Below are 18475 nucleotides of genomic sequence, written 5' to 3' on the forward strand. Positions count from 1 at the left end.
TAATTGAGGAATATTTTAATCTAGAGAGAGACAAAGATTAATTTAATAAATTTGAAACGATATTTTAACACTGTTTATTTAAAAAAGATTAATTCTGCAATTTCTAAAATAATAATTACTCTCTAAATGTATATATATATATATATATATAATAACTAAAAAAAACTAATAACTAAAGAAATAATCTAGTTATTGTTTTTTTGCATAATGTTACATTTACATTAGATACACATATTTATGCAGAAAACGCTAACATTTTTTTGAATCAGCAATTTTTTTATATGAATTAAATCGAGGTCATTTATTCGACAAATTATGCTGATAATAACCGAAAGCGTTGCAGATTCGAATCAGCACGACGAATTATCGCTGTCAATTTAATTACAAATATGTACTTAATGATTCTTTAAGACGATATAACGAGACGTTGATTTCGCAACAGATAATCTGTTTCGATAACGGTCTTCTTGATGCGGAAAACATGCATTTATTGCAGATTATTTCTAAGAACAACGCAATTAGAACGAACATAGCAAAAACGTTTGTAAAAGAATACTTGTGAGGAATTTCATGGACAATCTTGATTAATTAATTCTGATTCGTAATTCTTCATCCCTTCCTACATATAGCATAGCTTTAGTTAATGGAATGTCGTAAGAAACAGTATAATTTTTTTATGAATCAAAATTCTAAATTTGTTATATAAAATAATAATTTTCTAGAAACATTAATAGTTAATTTATTTTTTTCTCTAAAAACTAAAAATTTTAGCGAATTAAAAAAGTTATGTATTACATATATGATGGATAACTTCACATAACATTTACATATAGTATAGTATAATAATTTAATCTGATGAATATGAATTGCCAAAACGGTTTCAAATAAATAAAAAAGATTTAAGAAAAGAGAGAGAGAGAGAGAGAGAGAGAAACACACACACATAAAATTAAACGGTTTTAATAAATTTAACTTTGTGTGTCACTATCGATTTAGATCCTTATTTTCTATAGAAAGTACTACAATGATTTAAACAAAAAATTATTGTTTTAAAAGAGATTTTAATTATATAATTACATAATCTGTATGATATACATGAAAAAAATATACCATATCCAATTTTTTGTAAATAATTAATATGGTATTGTTTTGTACCCTCTTCGATTAATTTATAGTAAAATTTATTTAATCGCACTTCTTTATAAAAAAAAACATGATGTTTTAAGTAAAAAATTAAATCAAAAATATTCTATATTATTTTCTCTTGAACTGTTTAAAAATTAAATTTGCTTGCTTTGCTATGTTAAAACTAACATATAGTATTCTTTATATTGTTATTTTCTAAAGTGATACATCTCTAACTAGAAAAACAATACGCACCGTCGAAGACACATTATGGGCGCAAGGGCGCACGATGATCACTAACTCCATGTTCTTTGTCTTGCAATTGTCATCACAACACCAATTGATGCTTAATAAGAACGAATTTATGTTGTAACTGCGCGTGTCTGTTTTGTTTGTACGTTTCCACTTGGTTTATGGCTATAATTATTAGCTAAGTCATGGCGTCACGAGACTATTTTACTCCGCACAATATAACCTCGGCGTTATGGTATAGCTGGGATAGTATTGTCGGACTTATCGAAAGACTTTTATGGCGAATAGCGGAATTTTCCATAAAAATTTATACGAGAAAAATCCCCATATTACGGAGATAAAACACGAGATATTTCTACGAGACGTGTGTACGAACGTTTTCGTACGTTGCATTTATTATCTCGCTCATTATTTGTTAAAGATAAAAAAATTACACATGTGACATATAAAACAATGTGAATTTCAAATTACTTTAATTAATTTTTCTCTTATATTGATATCTTAATTTTTTTATTTATCGATTATATAGGATGGCGCACAAAATGTATGTCATATATACCATTTAATTATCTCATTAAAACTATTTGTTGTTGGAGTATCGGTTTTGGCTTATAGTATAATATGATGATGACTCCTTTCATCTCCTAATGTGGAGCATAGGACAACTCTTCCACTTTTTGTCCGAGGTCTATATTCGTTTCTCGAATCAAATTGTTTTCAGATTTGTGGGTGATTGATCCACAGAATCCTACCTCAGTTAGATATTAGAGACATATATCTATTAATATATACTGACGTATGCTGATGTATAGGACCTATACAGTTTAACGCCGAATCCGAACGGCGCCCCTTATAGAAATTTAACACTAATACTGGCCAATTAATCACTTATTTTCAGTATTAAAAATACCAAATGTATAGGACCTATACAGTTTAACGCCGAATCCGAACGGCGCATATATGTAGTATAATACTATACTTTGTAGAAATTCTATTAGGTTTGGTTCCACAAATGTAAGATTAACTTTATTTTGGTTCAAGTTACTCTTCACCTTTTTTCTAATTTTCGAATTGAAAAAAGAATAAAAAAATGAAGAGAGTAAGTTGAACCAAGATTAAAGTTAATCTTACATTTGTGGAACCGGGTCTTAGATATGATACCACAAGTCTTTGAATTAAAGGCGTACACATCAGTGTGAAATGAAGAACATCAAACTTTTTTGAAATGTTGAACATAAAGTGAAAGTTGTACCGTTTTTACGGAAACAAAGAAATATGCTGATAAAGACAAATACATTGCCGACCGTAATATTACTGCTATTATATGCTATGCATTTTTTACAAATTTGTGTCAAAAGAGGTAACCAAAACATTAAAAACCGAACATAAGGCCGCATCCTCAAAAGAACGTGAGGAGTTATATTGAATGTTATTCATTAAAGACAATTTTTCGCGAACTTTGGTAATTAATTCTATATAAATTTGATAATTTTATTAAAAATGCGTTACATATGCATGTAAAACAAATGGTATGATGTTTCGCCCAACACCTGTTAGATGTAATATATATGTCACACTTAACAGAATTTTCTTATAAAGCACATAATTAAAATTTACAGTTAAAAAAATCGATATTCTAGAAATATAATTTTAATGAGATAATATGACATTCTGTGCATCACTTTCTATATGTGATAAGTCTCAAAATTATGTAATATTATTATACAATATCAGATTGTGAATTTATTTTCGATCATGGACTATCTTTCAGATGATTCTATCACAGCTGCGTAGCTCTGATGTGAATAATATGATGTAATGGATTATTCCGACACTTGTCGTCACAATATATTCGTATTACTAATCAATAACACGATATAAGTTTGATATCCTCGAAATACTTTCTTATATAATTAGATATCTTTTTTAAATTTTTTGAAATAGGTATATTACGTTAACGTTTATCTAAATTTAATTTAGAAATGAGGTATTTATGTTTATTAACAACAAGAAACTAAAACAATTATCTCGACAAGTATATTTCTTTAAAACATCCAATTAATTTATTCTAAAATTTAGGCAGAGATTTTTGAATATTCTTTATTATGATTTACAATTATTGATTTATTAACACACCGTTAAATCTCACTAATTTATATATACTCTATAATATATGCGTGTCAGTATCGCAATCATTGTAGAGACGCAATTTGACAAATCAGAGATTTCTACAATCAGACAACGAAAAACATTCTATAGTTATGGAATAATACAATATTTTGAGAGGCGTATAAATATTGAGCTATCAAATTCCTTAAAAGAGTACAGATAAAAATTCGGCGGTTGTTCACATTTTATATCATAGAAATGTGGGTCCATTATTATCTATATTTTTTTTATAAAAATGCGTGAGAGAGGCGCATTAATAACTTATACATTATATATATTATAATGATTACATATACCTACATATAATAGTTTAAAAAACTTTAAATATTGAAATAATATCAAGTTAACGACTCTCGCAATTAAACATCAAAAAAATAAAATAACCTATGTATTTAAACTTGTACATTGGTATAAAGGCAATAGAGTCATAATGTTAGTTGTAATTTAACAATACTTATTAAATCTAATTCGTAATCCAATGATCACGATCTATTCCGGACGTTTCGGCAATAGTTTCTTGCTATCTTCAGCGATGATATATATATATTCATGTTTCGATTGAAAAATTAATATATCCAAGAATAAGCACAACCCTCGGCCAATGAAATTCTTCAGTTTCTTGATTACGATATTGTTGTACTGAATCAATTTTAGTATTAAAAGTATTGTAAATAATTTTTCAAAATACTAATACGTAAATATTAAAATAATAATTTAAAAAATCTGAAATCTAAAATTGATTCAGACAACAATATCGTAACCAAGAAGTTGAAGAACTTCATTGGCCGAGGGTTGTGCTTATTCTTGGATATATTAATTTTTCAATCGAAACATGAATATATATATCATTGCTGAAGATGGCAAGAAACTATTGCCGAAACGTCCGGAATAGATCGTGATCATTGGACGAATTAGATTTAATAAGTATTGTTAAACTACAACTAACATTATGACTCTATTGCCTTTATACCAATGTACAAGTTTAAATACATAGGTTATTTTATTTTTTTGATACCTACATATAATCTTATTGTTAGATTTTACCATCAAATTTAAATCTCCATAAATCACTTCTAAAGTTTCTTTCTTTCGAGATATTGTTATAAGAAATGTAATTCACCACGAATGATACATAACGTTGAAATATAATTAGCTCTCTTAGAAATATCTTATTTGTTATGCTTTATATTCCTGGATATCTTTTACGATTCTTTGGAAATTGAGTTTTTTTACAGTTCATTATATTCGAGGACATCAATTTTAATATTTACATTATTTAAATAGATAAGATAATATACATACAAGTTTTGTAAACAGAACCAAATGTACAATTTTTTTAATGTAATAAATAGAGTTTTGAGAATTTTCAGATTTTTAATGTAAGAATACATCTGTCTTAGTACCAGCATTCAACTTTTAAAAAGTAATAATTCAATGACATTGTATAAAAAAAGACTCTAAGAATAAATCAAATGAAATGAAATATAAAGCCAACGCAGACATTACAGAGTAAAGTTTAAATGTTTCAGTAGAATATTACATATTTAAATAACGTAATACTTCAACCGCAGTTTAAGTCTTCCTCGGTGCAATTGAAAAAACAAATGTAAAAACATGAACTGTTATTGCTGAGATCTATTGTAAATGTATATTTAAAAAGAATATAAAAGAAGGCGAAATCGGTATTTCAAAAAGCATAAGAGGACAATTTTTATTTGTACCGATTTACAATGAAGAGGATCCGAACCGTGGCTGAAAAAATTATCAATGTAACATCTTGCTAGTAAATATTTAAATTTTTTATCGTATAGTATTTTGGCTTTATATTTCATTTCGTTTAATAATTCAATATCTCCAAACATATTCAAAAGCAATATCTATTGATTAAAATGGAATATTCTATATAGGTACGTTTATTGTACACATTCCTACTATTTTAAACAAAAATAATAAAATAATACTTGTTTGAAAATAAATTCTACATAATTCTAACAACGTATTTAAACTTGTCTAGATAATAATTCTGCTATTAGATAAACAATTATATCTCGTAACATCCCATATATGTCACCCGTTAACTAACTGTTCGTGAAGTGGGACAGCCGGCGGCATGCGCACGATTCGAATAATAAATACTGAATTCATCAGTGGTAAACTATGACTAATGCTACGTGAAATTCTACGCCTCTCGCCTTGCGCTTCCACGACAAATTTTCCATTCTCCGGTATCCAATCCGTTCGCTCTCTCCTATCACTCTCCTCTTCACACTTAGCTCCGCAAGGTCGAGTGGCAGAGACGTGGACAGAGAGACCGAAATCGAGTCAAGCGCACGTGGTGTGAAACAAAAGCGAAGCTTATGAGAAATAGTTCTTGGCATCCGACTCACGGATGTGTTCATCTAGTTGTACAAGACACATACAGAAAAGCTATGAGAGAATATTCAAAATCATGAAAAAAGAATTAAAACGAAACGAGTGCTGTTAAAAAAAAACGATCTCCTCGTTTACTCTCTGTGTATATACACCTTTCTTGTCTTTCACTTATTTTTCGAAAAACTACTTTACAAAACTCAAGTTAAATGATCCTTATCGATCTTTCATTTCTTTCAGTCTTGTGTTTGGCACGCGATAAGGATTGACTTAATTGCTCTCAACGTTAATCATAATACTTACATTAAAGATTCGTAAAATACGAAACTATAACGCTTCATGGAAATTTACCGCGGCTCGTTTCTTTCATTCTATTTGTGGTTTCTCAGAAATGTGAGATAGTTTTTTGAAAGCAATATAGTCCATACATACAATATTCAATAACATTTTAAGCCAAAGTTTAAAAATACTTTTTAAAAATTGACGTTTTTCAGATTACTTATTTAATGTGTCTATAAAAATATGTTATTTTTTCAATAATAATTTTTTAGAGTCAACTTTTATTATTCAATTTGTAGAAACACATTACGTGTGTATTTGAGGATATTTGATTAAGTAATCTCAAAAATGTTATTTTTTTAAAGTTAAAATTGACTTCCTTATAACATCCATTTCCTAGTGAGAAATGACAATAAAATCGACATCGAATTGATGTCGACTCGACGATGAAGACTACGTTAAATTTTATAAATTTTGTATGCATAAAGACTACGTTAAATTTCATAAATTTTGTATGCATAAAGACTACGTTAAATTTCATAAATTTTGTATACATATTCATTTTAAATTTTTGTGAACATTGATAATTGACCCGATCAGTGTCGAAACGTCTGTTGATATTGTTGATATTTTTATTTGATTTTTATTTGATTTGTATTCTCTTTATTTAATTTGTAATGTTTATTAATTTGAATTAAAGTGTCTTTGTTAAATGTCAACTTTTGGCTCTTAGCCCTTCTTTTATTTTGTATGTTTTACAGTAATCTTTTTCGAAAAAGTTATTAATAAGAGACAATTTTTAATCAATCATCAATTATAATTGATTCTGTTTTTATTGAAAAAATCAATGAACAGATGTGTGTGTATGTGTATGTGTTTGTGTAAAAGTTAGCCAATTAAAAATAATGATCAATTGCATAATTAGGATAATAAGGGATATTAAGGTAACGATAAACGTAAGGCTGAATTTCTTATCGTTATTGTAAAAATGTAACGATCGTTACTGAAAAAAGTAACGAAACAACGACGTTATGAGTGACGCGTTACTTCACAACGCTGGACCTGTGTATACAATCTCGGTGTTTAAATATTTACGTTTCACGAATCTCATATATACGAGACTCCGAACATTAATGCGAAGCTTGCTTTCTTCGTTATCAGCTATAAAGATATAATAGCTTGTAGTTCCTTTACCTCTTCTTTCTTTTAATTTCCTTATTTCAAAATATTTTATGTATTATCCTCCGTTATATCCGGTAATTTTATTTATCAGCAACCGTAATTACCGATGCGAATGTTTACCTCCATGATAAGAGTAAAAGTAACGTAATTTCAAATAATTTCACATCGATATTCGTTGAATTCGCCGCGAAGTCACGATGATGGATGCATTTTACGATCTCTTCTGATTCTCGAACAAAAAGACTTCTACAGCACCGACCACATTACCGCATTGAGGGAATTTAAATTGCACCCTTATTGCAGGTATATTACGGAAATAAGAAAAAGACAGTGGCAACTCTTATACTCACGAGACAAAGAAAGAGAAAGAAAAAGAGAAAAACACTGAATCCGCGGCAGTCCGCTGGAGGGATATAGAGTAGAGATATATAGGTACTCCATCAATAAGAGAAGGAAAAGCTGCGACTCCCGCTGCGGCGCATGTCTGTGCACAAAAGATAAGATTGTCGGAGCGAGCGAGCGAAGGAGGGAGAGGGAGAGAGCGAGGGAACGGCGAGCGGGGATTGGCGAGGAGGGGGGGGGGGGGGGAGATACTCGACGCCCCTGCGCGTCGTGACACACAGCTGATCAGTCGGCTCGTGACGCGCACAGTGACGTACGTGTCGGGTACGCGTGTCACGAGTACGCGTGGTTGCGGAGCCGCGCGTAATACACGCGCGGAGCACAGAGGATGATCGGCGACGGTCTGAGGGCGAAGCGAGAGCGTGATTCATGTGCATGCCCTGGTGTCGCTCCGCGTTCTCTATGCGCCTAGACGACGACGACGACGACGACGACGACGACGAGAAGGAGGAGACAATCTGCGGCGGCGAGATTGTCCCGCGAGGGCGGAGGAAGAACGGCGCGGTTGGGTCGATCGACGGTCGGCCGACGGGGTCTATGACTGGAACGGCGGTGGCGGATGATCGTGAAGACGGTAGTAGACGGTGGAGGCGCACAAGGACGGACGACGACGACGGCAAGCACGGGTTCATGACACGGCCCCGCGAAGAGGAGGACGACTCTTCGCCGTGCGACGAAACGCAGCGCCGTTTCCGCGCGGAGCATTGACGCCGCGCCTCGCACCCGATAATGTCATCGTCGCGGCATCTACCTATCCACCACCTATCTACGCCGCTGTGAATATTCATCGCACAGAGCGCACAGCACGCTCGTGCGCGCGCGCGCGCGCGCGCGCCGCGCCACGCGTGACAAAAAGCGCGTCCTGAAGAAGGGGCAGATAGATATAATTCGAAGGAGAGAAGCAGGAAGGAAGGAAAGCGGCTATTGCCCTTGTCTTCTCTCTCTCTCTCTCTCCCTCCCACCCTCTTTGTTTCGTCATCTCTAATTCTCTCTCTCTCTCTCTCTCTCGTCGTTTTACGTTTATCTGTTGCCGTTTCGCGCCACTGTGTTTAGTCTCTCTCACGCGCGTATACGCACACGCGATATATTTATTCCCCATAGCCGGCGATCGGCCTCCAGCGCGTTTTATCTCCCCCATATTACTCTCTCGTACCCCCGTATATATATACGTGTGCTGTACAATACGGCAGTCGCGTGTGTGTCATTTTTAGTGTGCTCGCACATTTTGCTTTTTTTTTTTTGCATGATACGCGCGCGCGCGAGAGCCGCGATTAAAGGTCGATGACGATGCAACGGGTTCAAGATCAGGACAATGGAATTAACATCAAGTTCGGCCCGGGCAAACCCCGGAAGGGCGACTACAGGCTGGTGTCGCAGAGCTCCAACAATCAAGACCACAATGGGACCAATAAATCAGGTGAGCCCAACGTTGACGGATGATTCAACACGCCCGCGGAAGTAAAAACGCTTCGTTTCGCACTTTTAGGCCGTTTTTGTGTTCCGAATCGATTTTCTGGAAAATCTAGAAAATCAAGAAAGGGAACGCGTTCCCAGCGTTTTGTCAATCAGCAAACATCGGCGATGTTTTACACGCGAATCTCATCTTTTGTGTAGTTTTTTCCGCGCAAAAACGTGAGAAATCACAAAGCGTGTGTTATTCAAAATTTATGTTGATATTCATACGTTATTTCTAACGTATGAATTACAAATGTTGTATATTGAAACTGTCCGAAGCAGAGAATTTGCCTTGTCGCTGATGTTTGCAAATGATATCACAATTACATAGTGATGAGTTATGGGAATCACGAGGAAGCCTCAGGGACAGTTGTTAGAACGATTGCTATCCTTCTTTTATCTTTTGGATACGTAATGATTTTTGCTAACGCCAACTGGTGTCACTGATAACCTCAGCGCAGCTCAGAGGCATGTTATACGTATGTTGTTTCGCTTACACGTTTTTTTTTTTTTTATAATTCTTCCAACAAGTAAAGTTCATATACTCGATTAAGTATTGTATGATATCGTTTTCGTTTTGTTATAGATATTGCGTGTTATTTTATGAAGTATTATTGACGTGACTGATGCAATATTTTACATTAATATATATTGTATAATATTATTTTATTTTTTAATAAAATTTTAATCGGATTATGTTTATTATTATTATGTTATATTTATTGTAATTAAATCTAATATAACTAATAAACCTTAATGCACTCTGAAAACAGATTGCATTTTTTAAATTAGCAAAAAATTATATACATGTTATATACTATGATATATTACACACACACATAAAATATATAAATAAAATTATAAGTCAAAATATTTATTAAATCTAAAATGTCTATACGTATCAGAAATAGCACAGTTCTAGTGCTTGACACGATTCGCATCTTTATTTCACTTTCTTATCACGATATGACTGTATCGCCAAATTATCTCGCTGCTATATTATCATTACTTTTTAATATTTTTTTGTCTGCGCGTCTGCACTTATAACTGTCTACATTAATAAGAGCAGTTTTACTCGCTTATATCCTCTTTTTCCATTTCTGTGCTACTGCATCTTTGGGATCATATAACATTTAGGATTGACTGTTATAGATAGATCTTTTATAAATAGAAAGATTGAATAAAAAATTGGCTTAAGAGCCAAGAGATAAAATGAGAGTCAGTAAAACAGATGTAATCACAATGTGTCATATACTTACTATTGATGTCGTAAAATCTTTTATAGTTTGTTAATATAACGATAATGTTCGTTTATTCGTAATATGAGTATATATAACACTATGATTTATACATTTGAAAGCGTTATAATATTATACATATATCGTTCCTTCCGTAATATATCATTCCTTTTAGATGTTAAAAGATGTAAAGAAGTTTATGTAGAGAAATGTTGTGCAAAACCAAATTTGCTATAGATATTAAATGAATTCTGAAAATTGGAGTTTCTTTCATATATATTGACATTTCAAATATCTGAGATTTAATAATAAAAGAATTATGTTTTTAAAGGAATCATGTTATATTATTGTCTACTAAAACATGTAATTATGTAAGTTTTAAATAAAATAAATAACTTATTTCTGTTATAAAAAAGTAAAACGATCTTATAGACGTTTCAATAAAAAAAAAATAGTGCAATTTTTTTGTGTATAAGAGCGCAATTAGCCACAATATTAAATTAATTTAAAAATTTCTTCCCGTTTCGTTCTATTTTCCCAATGTACCGATATTTTAAATATTTGATAGATAAAAAAACGAATTATTTAAAAAAAATTGTATTTGATTATTGTATATATTAATATTAAACAAATCAAATAATTTATATCAGTGTTTTCCTCCGTAAAGGAATCTCTTGATTCAAATTTTTTAAAATTAAAAGAAATTTTTATTGTAAGAAAGGGAAGGAAATCATGTTAAAACTAAATAAAGATTTTAAATTAAAAAGAAACTCGTTTACGCAAATTGAATTCCTGTCGCGCGACTCTTTTTAATTCATCTATTGTCCGTGCGCATAAAAATCAAATGAGACTGCACTTCGCAACGGAAATGACTTCCGCGTGTGAGATGGCTGGTATTACAACGTTGCATACCGATGAATGTTTCTCTTTGTCGGCGACAGGAGAAATTACAACTTGCCTTTGTCTATGAGCGTGCCATCCAATACGTTATACATGGCGATTGGCTTTGTCTTTCCTTACTTCTCTCATGAATCGCCCGATTTTTCGTGTCGTATTCAATGCGATTTACCCGTATTTACGATGTTGACGCTCTCGCTCATATCAGTATTATGTCGGACGATGTTAACCAGGTTCACTCGTAAAATCAAAATATGAGAGGAAGTTAGCGTTTATTAGCATACCAATTTTCATCTCGCTATCGTCGGGACGCGTTCTTGTCGCAGAGTATACGCTGGGATATCTGTTATTATCCACTTGTTTGACGGCCTAATTGCTGCCGTTTACTCAGCCTTCTCGCGAACCGATTATACAAGATTAATAATGTACAAACCGCGCTTATTCCATATTTTATTTACCGAACATTGAACCATTATTCGCGTGATAGATAGACTGTCGGAAGTAAAAGATATTCTCGCTATTTTCTTTCATCGTTTTCTCTTTAAGGCCTTACACTTTGATACTCTTTTAAAAAAAAGGCTATCTTTAGGAATTTGTTTCTATAGAGGATAAAATAAATTAAAAATCTATTCGATTTAGATTATTTCATGTTACTTCTTAAATAAAATGATATTTGATAAACATGTTCTATAAAGCGTAATTGCGAAATCTTTCTAAAAAAGGATAATTCATTTAAAGATTAAAAATAAATTAAAAATCTAAGAGATATTCATTATACATGTATTGAAATGTACAAAATATTTTTTTTAAATGGCACTGCGATCGATTCAAATAGACTGGTTTTCAGCGAGCGATTAATCAGCATACAAGATTATCACAAAACGGTTTAGTAAAAAATTTTATTTCTACATCATTTTGAAAAAAGTATTATTTTTAACCATAAAATTTTACACAAAGTGGTAACAATAGTTTTTAACTAATCGAAAAATCGCTAAGTAGAAACGCTTATTTTTTTAGATAATTATATTAAAGATAATTAATTAATAAGATTCTCTGCAACTTTTAGAAGAAAAATTGTAGAAGTTATGATGTATGTCGATTTGAAAAATGTCGTTTTGAGAAAAACTCGATGTTTAAAGTTTTTCGTAAGGACGAGCTTCAAAGAATAAACTTGTAACTCCGTAAATTTTGAATTTTCGTTTCATCTAATGGAGTTATATTTTCATATACCATATATATGAAATATCATTGAAGTGAACAAATTTTTTATTTTTTCATAATTTGAAAGAATAATCTTACTTCACGTTACTTCTTAAATGAAATGATATTTGATAAACATGTTTCATGAAGCAGTTGCTCAATCTTTCCAAAAAAGGATAATTTATAACGAAAAATCGACGATCAATTCAATTTGTGATATTATTATTCCGGTTTCAATTTGTGATTACGTTTCAAATCTGACAATAAGCAACACGCAGTTTGTATTTATAACCGAAAGGTGTATTTAGAATTTATACATACAACAATTATGATTATTATTAGGCACTATCTAATCTCGACTGTACTAACCCTTTTCTCTGGCTTATGTTTTTTAAAGAATTATCTATTTTACTTTTTGTATTACTTAATTGAATACAACGTTGAAAAAGTATAAAGTCCAGAAATTAAAATTTATAAATTATTAGCAGCCAAATGAACTTTGGAGTATCGATCTGATTAACAAAAAAAAAAATCTTGACTTCTTGACTCTCAACTACTTGAGGGAAAAAAGAGGATAATGAATTTAACATTTAAATTAAATTGGAGGAAAGACAATCGCGAAATATATAACACTGATTTGTATTATTATATTATAAGCGACATAAAGTTTTTTAGAAAAATCGATAATTCGATGAAGAGATTCTAGAAGATTTCTATCTTTATTACAGAGAAAAATGAGACGAAAGAAGAAGAGTTAGTCCCACCGGACGGAGGCTGGGGATGGTTGGTACTCCTAGCTGCCGTCATGGTCAACCTTCTTATCCCCGGCACCATCAAGTCCTTCGGGGTATTGTTCGTCGAATTCCTTGACGTATTTAATGCGTCACCAGCGGCAGCTGCGTGGATACCGTCGCTTTGTTATTTCCTATACAGTTCGCTGGGTAAGAAACGCTGCGAGAGTCGAGTATTTCGAGGTCGCGGGTTCACGTTTTTTTTTTTTTTTTTTTTTTAGACTCCTCTTCTCAGATCGAATCCCGCCGAGGGTTCTGTTTTTCCGTAACTTGTTCCAGTTTCGCGTTTACGTAATTTACGATTAAATATTTAGATACGTGTCATTATCTCTGCTTATCATGCCTTATCAAAACGTCCAAACCGTGTGCTTACGTTATTTGATTATAGTTTCATGATACTTTTATAATGAAAGGAGATAGAACTCTTGGAGTTTATCGGCAACCATTATATTAACTTTCACATTACGTCATGATGTACGCTGCGAGCAAATGTACATTACGTTCTTGCAAAGGAAAAAGGTAATTCATGCAAAATAGTAAATTCCGAGAAATATTTGCATATACTTAATTTGCTTATTGTCTGCGCGATGTTTACGCGCTTTCCCTCGGGTAGATTTATGAATCACGTTGATGCATTTCCGAGCAAACATAGAGTTGGGAATTACTTTGTTTTATCTTTACGCGTATTATTGTGTCTAACAAGAATCTAGATCACACCGACAGAATGCATTTTCTACGAAACCGATAATCGCGATAAAATTCCATTCAGAATTTGAACGATAAATACATCTGTAGAAACAGTTTCTGAACAAATATCGCTGTTGTTACTTGTATTTGTTATATTTTCACTAATATTTTATTGTTCCAGGCCCACTCTCTAGTGTACTTTCGGTCAAGTATTCCTATCGTACGGTAACTTTAATAGGGGGAACGTTCGCCGCGGCGGGGATGATGTTGAGTTATTTCGCGAACTCTGTGGCCTTTCTATGCGTTAGGTAATACATTTTTACTCTTCACATATAAAATAGAGATAAATTAGTCGGTCATTATCTTGTGCAACGAATGTCTTTGTAAAAGACCATTCCGTATTCACACGACATGTACACATCTTTGCTTAAAAAAATAGAAACTCTAGATTTCAAGAAGAAAAAACAAGATTTATTAAAGAACATAATTTTCTCGATGTATTTAGTTTTACTCTATAATGAGATAAAATTACTGTAAAACATTTTTCCAATGGAATTACAGAAAGAAAAATTGCAAAATTATAACGGCAAATTGGATGTATATTCAGATGAATCTATTCGACATTAATAAACATGAGCAACAACATGAAAAAGAAAAAGTATTCAAGTGTATGAAGAGAGTACAAAAAAGTGTAAAATTCAATGTCTTAGTTGGAATTATCTTTATTGGAATTGCGTTTTCTCGAATTCAAGATATTCGTTGCGTAACATGTTATTATTATAATTATTATACATATATTATAAATATTATAATACACGGAAACATTTCTTATGCAATGCTCTCTGTTTCCAGTTACGGTGTATTCGTAGGTACGGGTGCTGGATTAGCATTTCCTCCGACTGTATATATTGTGACATCTTATTTTGTACGGTTTCGGGGACTCGCTAACGGGCTCTGTATATCTGGCAGTGCATTAGGTTCAATATTTCTTCCGCCCGTTCTGGGATTTCTTTTACGAGAGTATGGTTACAGGTAAGTCTGCGTGCACTATTTGACAAGTAATTAAAACGGCTCTATTACCTGAATGAAATTCATACTTTCTGCATATTTTCTTTTTGAACAAATCTGTCATTGAAAATTGAAAATATTACATCAAAATTAAAACAAATATAAATTTGAAAAATAGCGGTTCTCAGACATATTGAAACGTTATAATTAGTTTTAAATTTGGCTTGTTTTATCTAAGCGCTTATCAGATGTTAAATTGTAACAATGTTTTTTTATGTATAATAATAAAGAATAACAGGAGAGAGGAGAGGATAAATATACAGGATAAATATAATCTTATATTTATCGAAAACTGATAAACGCTATGTGTAACAAATAAAATTACTGTGAAAACAATCTTATTTATAATTTTTCGATCGGTTGCCATGCCCATATAGTATATACATATACATATAGTAATTGCAGTCGTTCTACTTGGTTCTACGAGTACTGTTAACTGTTAATCCCTTTTCAGCGATAATCATAATCTGTAAAGTTCATTGAGATCTATGTGTGTTTATTTACAGAGGTGCAGTGTTAATAATGGGTGCTGTTACGCTAAATGTCTGGGCAAGCGCGCTCCTGTATCACCCGGTAGAATGGCACTTGGTGCCAGCTCGACCTCCAGACGATAGCGAGGCGCATGATAATGGAGATACTATGTCGGTGACTGTCACTAGTCGCCCTGAGCAAGCGACAGAGAAGGGCAACAGTCAGCTGGCATCGTTGAGCAACTCGACGAACGAAAAGGCTGCGCCGATCGTGCCGAAGAGCGCATCGAGCGTCGCCTTGGAATATTACAAGAACACCCCGGTGCAAAGTCGTACGCGAAAGATCAGTATGCCCACTGGACGCGAGATCAGTGGTCAGATGCACAGCACACCGACGTTGCATGCCGTGCCGGAGCGTGGCGGTGTCATGGTCGAATCCACCAAATATATTAGAACAACGAGATCACCCCTGCACTCACCCAGCACGTCGTCTTTCAATTACGTCAGTACGCCGTATCACGGTAGCACGCTCTCAGTTCTGCATCCAGAACGTGCGTCCACGTTGACGTTAAACGCAATCTCCAGCACGTTCACCAGAAAGTCGACGATGAGGGAGCAGAAGCGGCGCGAGCACCACGAGAAGGATCAACAGAACAAATTCTTCGATTTCAGCTTGCTCAAAGATCCCATCTACCTCGTCATCCTCATCTCCAATTCCACCAACGCCATCAGCTATACCAATTTCGTCATTCTGCTGCCAGCCTATGCCATTTCTCTAGGTTACAACAATTGGGACGCATCGTTGTTACTGTCGATCGTCTCCATGCTCGACTTGGTAGGCCGTATCGGTGGTTCCGCTCTCTCCGACATCAAGATCATGCCCAAGCATTGGTACTTTATCGGCGGTCTGCTCGCCTCCGGGATCTCTTTGGCCATCATGCCCACTTCCAATACGTATACCGTACTGTCCGTTTATTGCGCCTTTTTTGGTCTTGCGTCCGGCATCTACGTCGGTATCACCGCCGTTATCATGGCTGATATGCTGGGCACGGAGAAACTCACCTCGTCCTACGGCATCTCGTTGTTCGTCAACGGTGTCATTCAATTGGTGGGACCGCCAATTTGCGGTATAGTGTTCGAGCAGATCGGCAGCTACGGACCAATCTTTAGTATACTAGGCATCATTCTGGTGTTCGGCTCATCTCTTTGGATTATGGTGCCGTTCATCCGGAAAAGACAAGCAGCGTTGAAAAAGCCCGCCAGGATAGACAAAATATAGTAGACCAAATAAACAAAATAAAGTATAGACGTCTGTCTTCGTCGTTAGTATCTGAAAAATCGTAGTTTTTTCATTTTATATTTTCGAATTTAAGTTTTGGGATAATCGTGTATCGTAAACATATACATGCGAACGAAAAAAATATCCCAGGTTTTTAAATTTTAAAATATAAAATTAAATATAAAATTATAAAAAAAGAAGCGTGCGACTCGATATTTTGCGAGGACACGCACGAGCTTAATTACGCGGTCATTTAAAAGTCGTGCGAGCAGCGTATACATATTTAAGTGTGTAAAAAGAGAGAGAAAGAGAGAGTGTGAGAGTGATCGAATATTATAATTATATAATATAATATTAAACTGTGATGTTAGTACGAGTGTCATGAAGTTACATTGACGAAGTTTTCGGACCGAGCGAGTTATAATGAAAGGAAGTATCAAAATTTTCGCTTAGTCCGATGACTATACGAACTATCTACGATAATTAATTGTCGAATAACTATTGACTGTAAAAAAAATATAATTTATCGCCAAGCGGTAAATGTGGAGAAAAAAAGTTATATATTAAGCACTTTTTTGTTTGTTGTTTTGAGAAATTACTAATGCTTGTATGTAAGTAATTAATTCGTGCAAAACATTTATCTCAGAAAACGAAACAAAAACGTTTTGTTCTATATTGTCATTACATTTAGTAAATTAAGCGAAAAATAATTTATTGTAAATACTGTTACATTCAATTGCAATTTTGATTATTGTATGTACAGAGTGAAGTAATAATTCATTTAGAATGTTTTTCTTATGAAAATCAAATATCGCATGTGCATTATAACACGAAAAAATTAAAGCAAAAATTTGTTTAAAAATTAATTTATCGTTCATCTTTCCAAGTAAGTAAAGATGATTTTATTAAAATTCAATATTGTTTTAATATTAAAACGAAAAATTGAGAACAGCGCACAAAAAGTTTAGAAAAATGCATTTAAAACTAGTACTTATGACGTTGAAGTGCAAGAGGTACTTAAAATAAATAATACTTAATACAATAGAAATGTAATTTTTAGAAATAAAATTTCTTTAAGATATTCAAGAATGAAAATAATTAAAAATATCTATTATATTATTGGTTTGATTCTTTGAAAATCATACGAGAGACGAAATATTTATTTGTTTTAAGATACAAAAAAGGCTATATTCAACGGAATTGACTTCACTCTATGTTAGTAATTTAGACTCTAATTTAATCACATTTACCGCCAAATATGCGCTATTGTTTATTATATCGGCGATGAGATATCGCACAATGCAATCTTACACATCGTAGTTTATCTTTATAAAGCGAATTATTTATATAGGCATTTTGAGATAAGAATTTTTGAGGAACACATGAAACGCGTCCTACCTTGGAAGAAAATTTCTTGCCTTACATCTAAAAAAAAGTAATTGTCCTCTCTTTGAAAGTAAAATTTTTCCACTGGCACGAAGACTATAATCTAATTTTATTCGAGTACTTAGTAAGAAAAACAGCGGTCGTGACTGCTGTTAATTTCAAAACAAAAATTTGATGAGGTAATTTAGTGCATATACCAATGTCGTCTATGATAGGCCTACAATA

General features: G+C 33.0%; 1 protein-coding gene across 1 annotated transcript; it reads left to right on the forward strand.

Annotated features, from left to right (window-relative positions):
- Window positions 1-8509: 8509 nt before the first annotated feature.
- Window positions 8510-17409, forward strand: hrm (solute carrier family 16 member hermes). The gene is made up of 5 exons (XM_018538807.1): window positions 8510-9196; window positions 13298-13510; window positions 14229-14355; window positions 14900-15079; window positions 15622-17409. Exons 1-5 carry the CDS (start codon window positions 9061-9063, stop codon window positions 16862-16864), a joined length of 1899 nt encoding a protein of 632 aa, XP_018394309.1. The 5' UTR covers window positions 8510-9060; the 3' UTR covers window positions 16865-17409.
- The last annotated feature ends 1066 nt before the right edge of the window (window positions 17410-18475 follow it).

This window comes from Cyphomyrmex costatus, unplaced genomic scaffold (assembly GCF_001594065.2).
Source record: "Cyphomyrmex costatus isolate MS0001 unplaced genomic scaffold, Ccosl1.0 scaffold199, whole genome shotgun sequence".
NCBI lineage: Eukaryota > Metazoa > Arthropoda > Insecta > Hymenoptera > Formicidae > Cyphomyrmex > Cyphomyrmex costatus.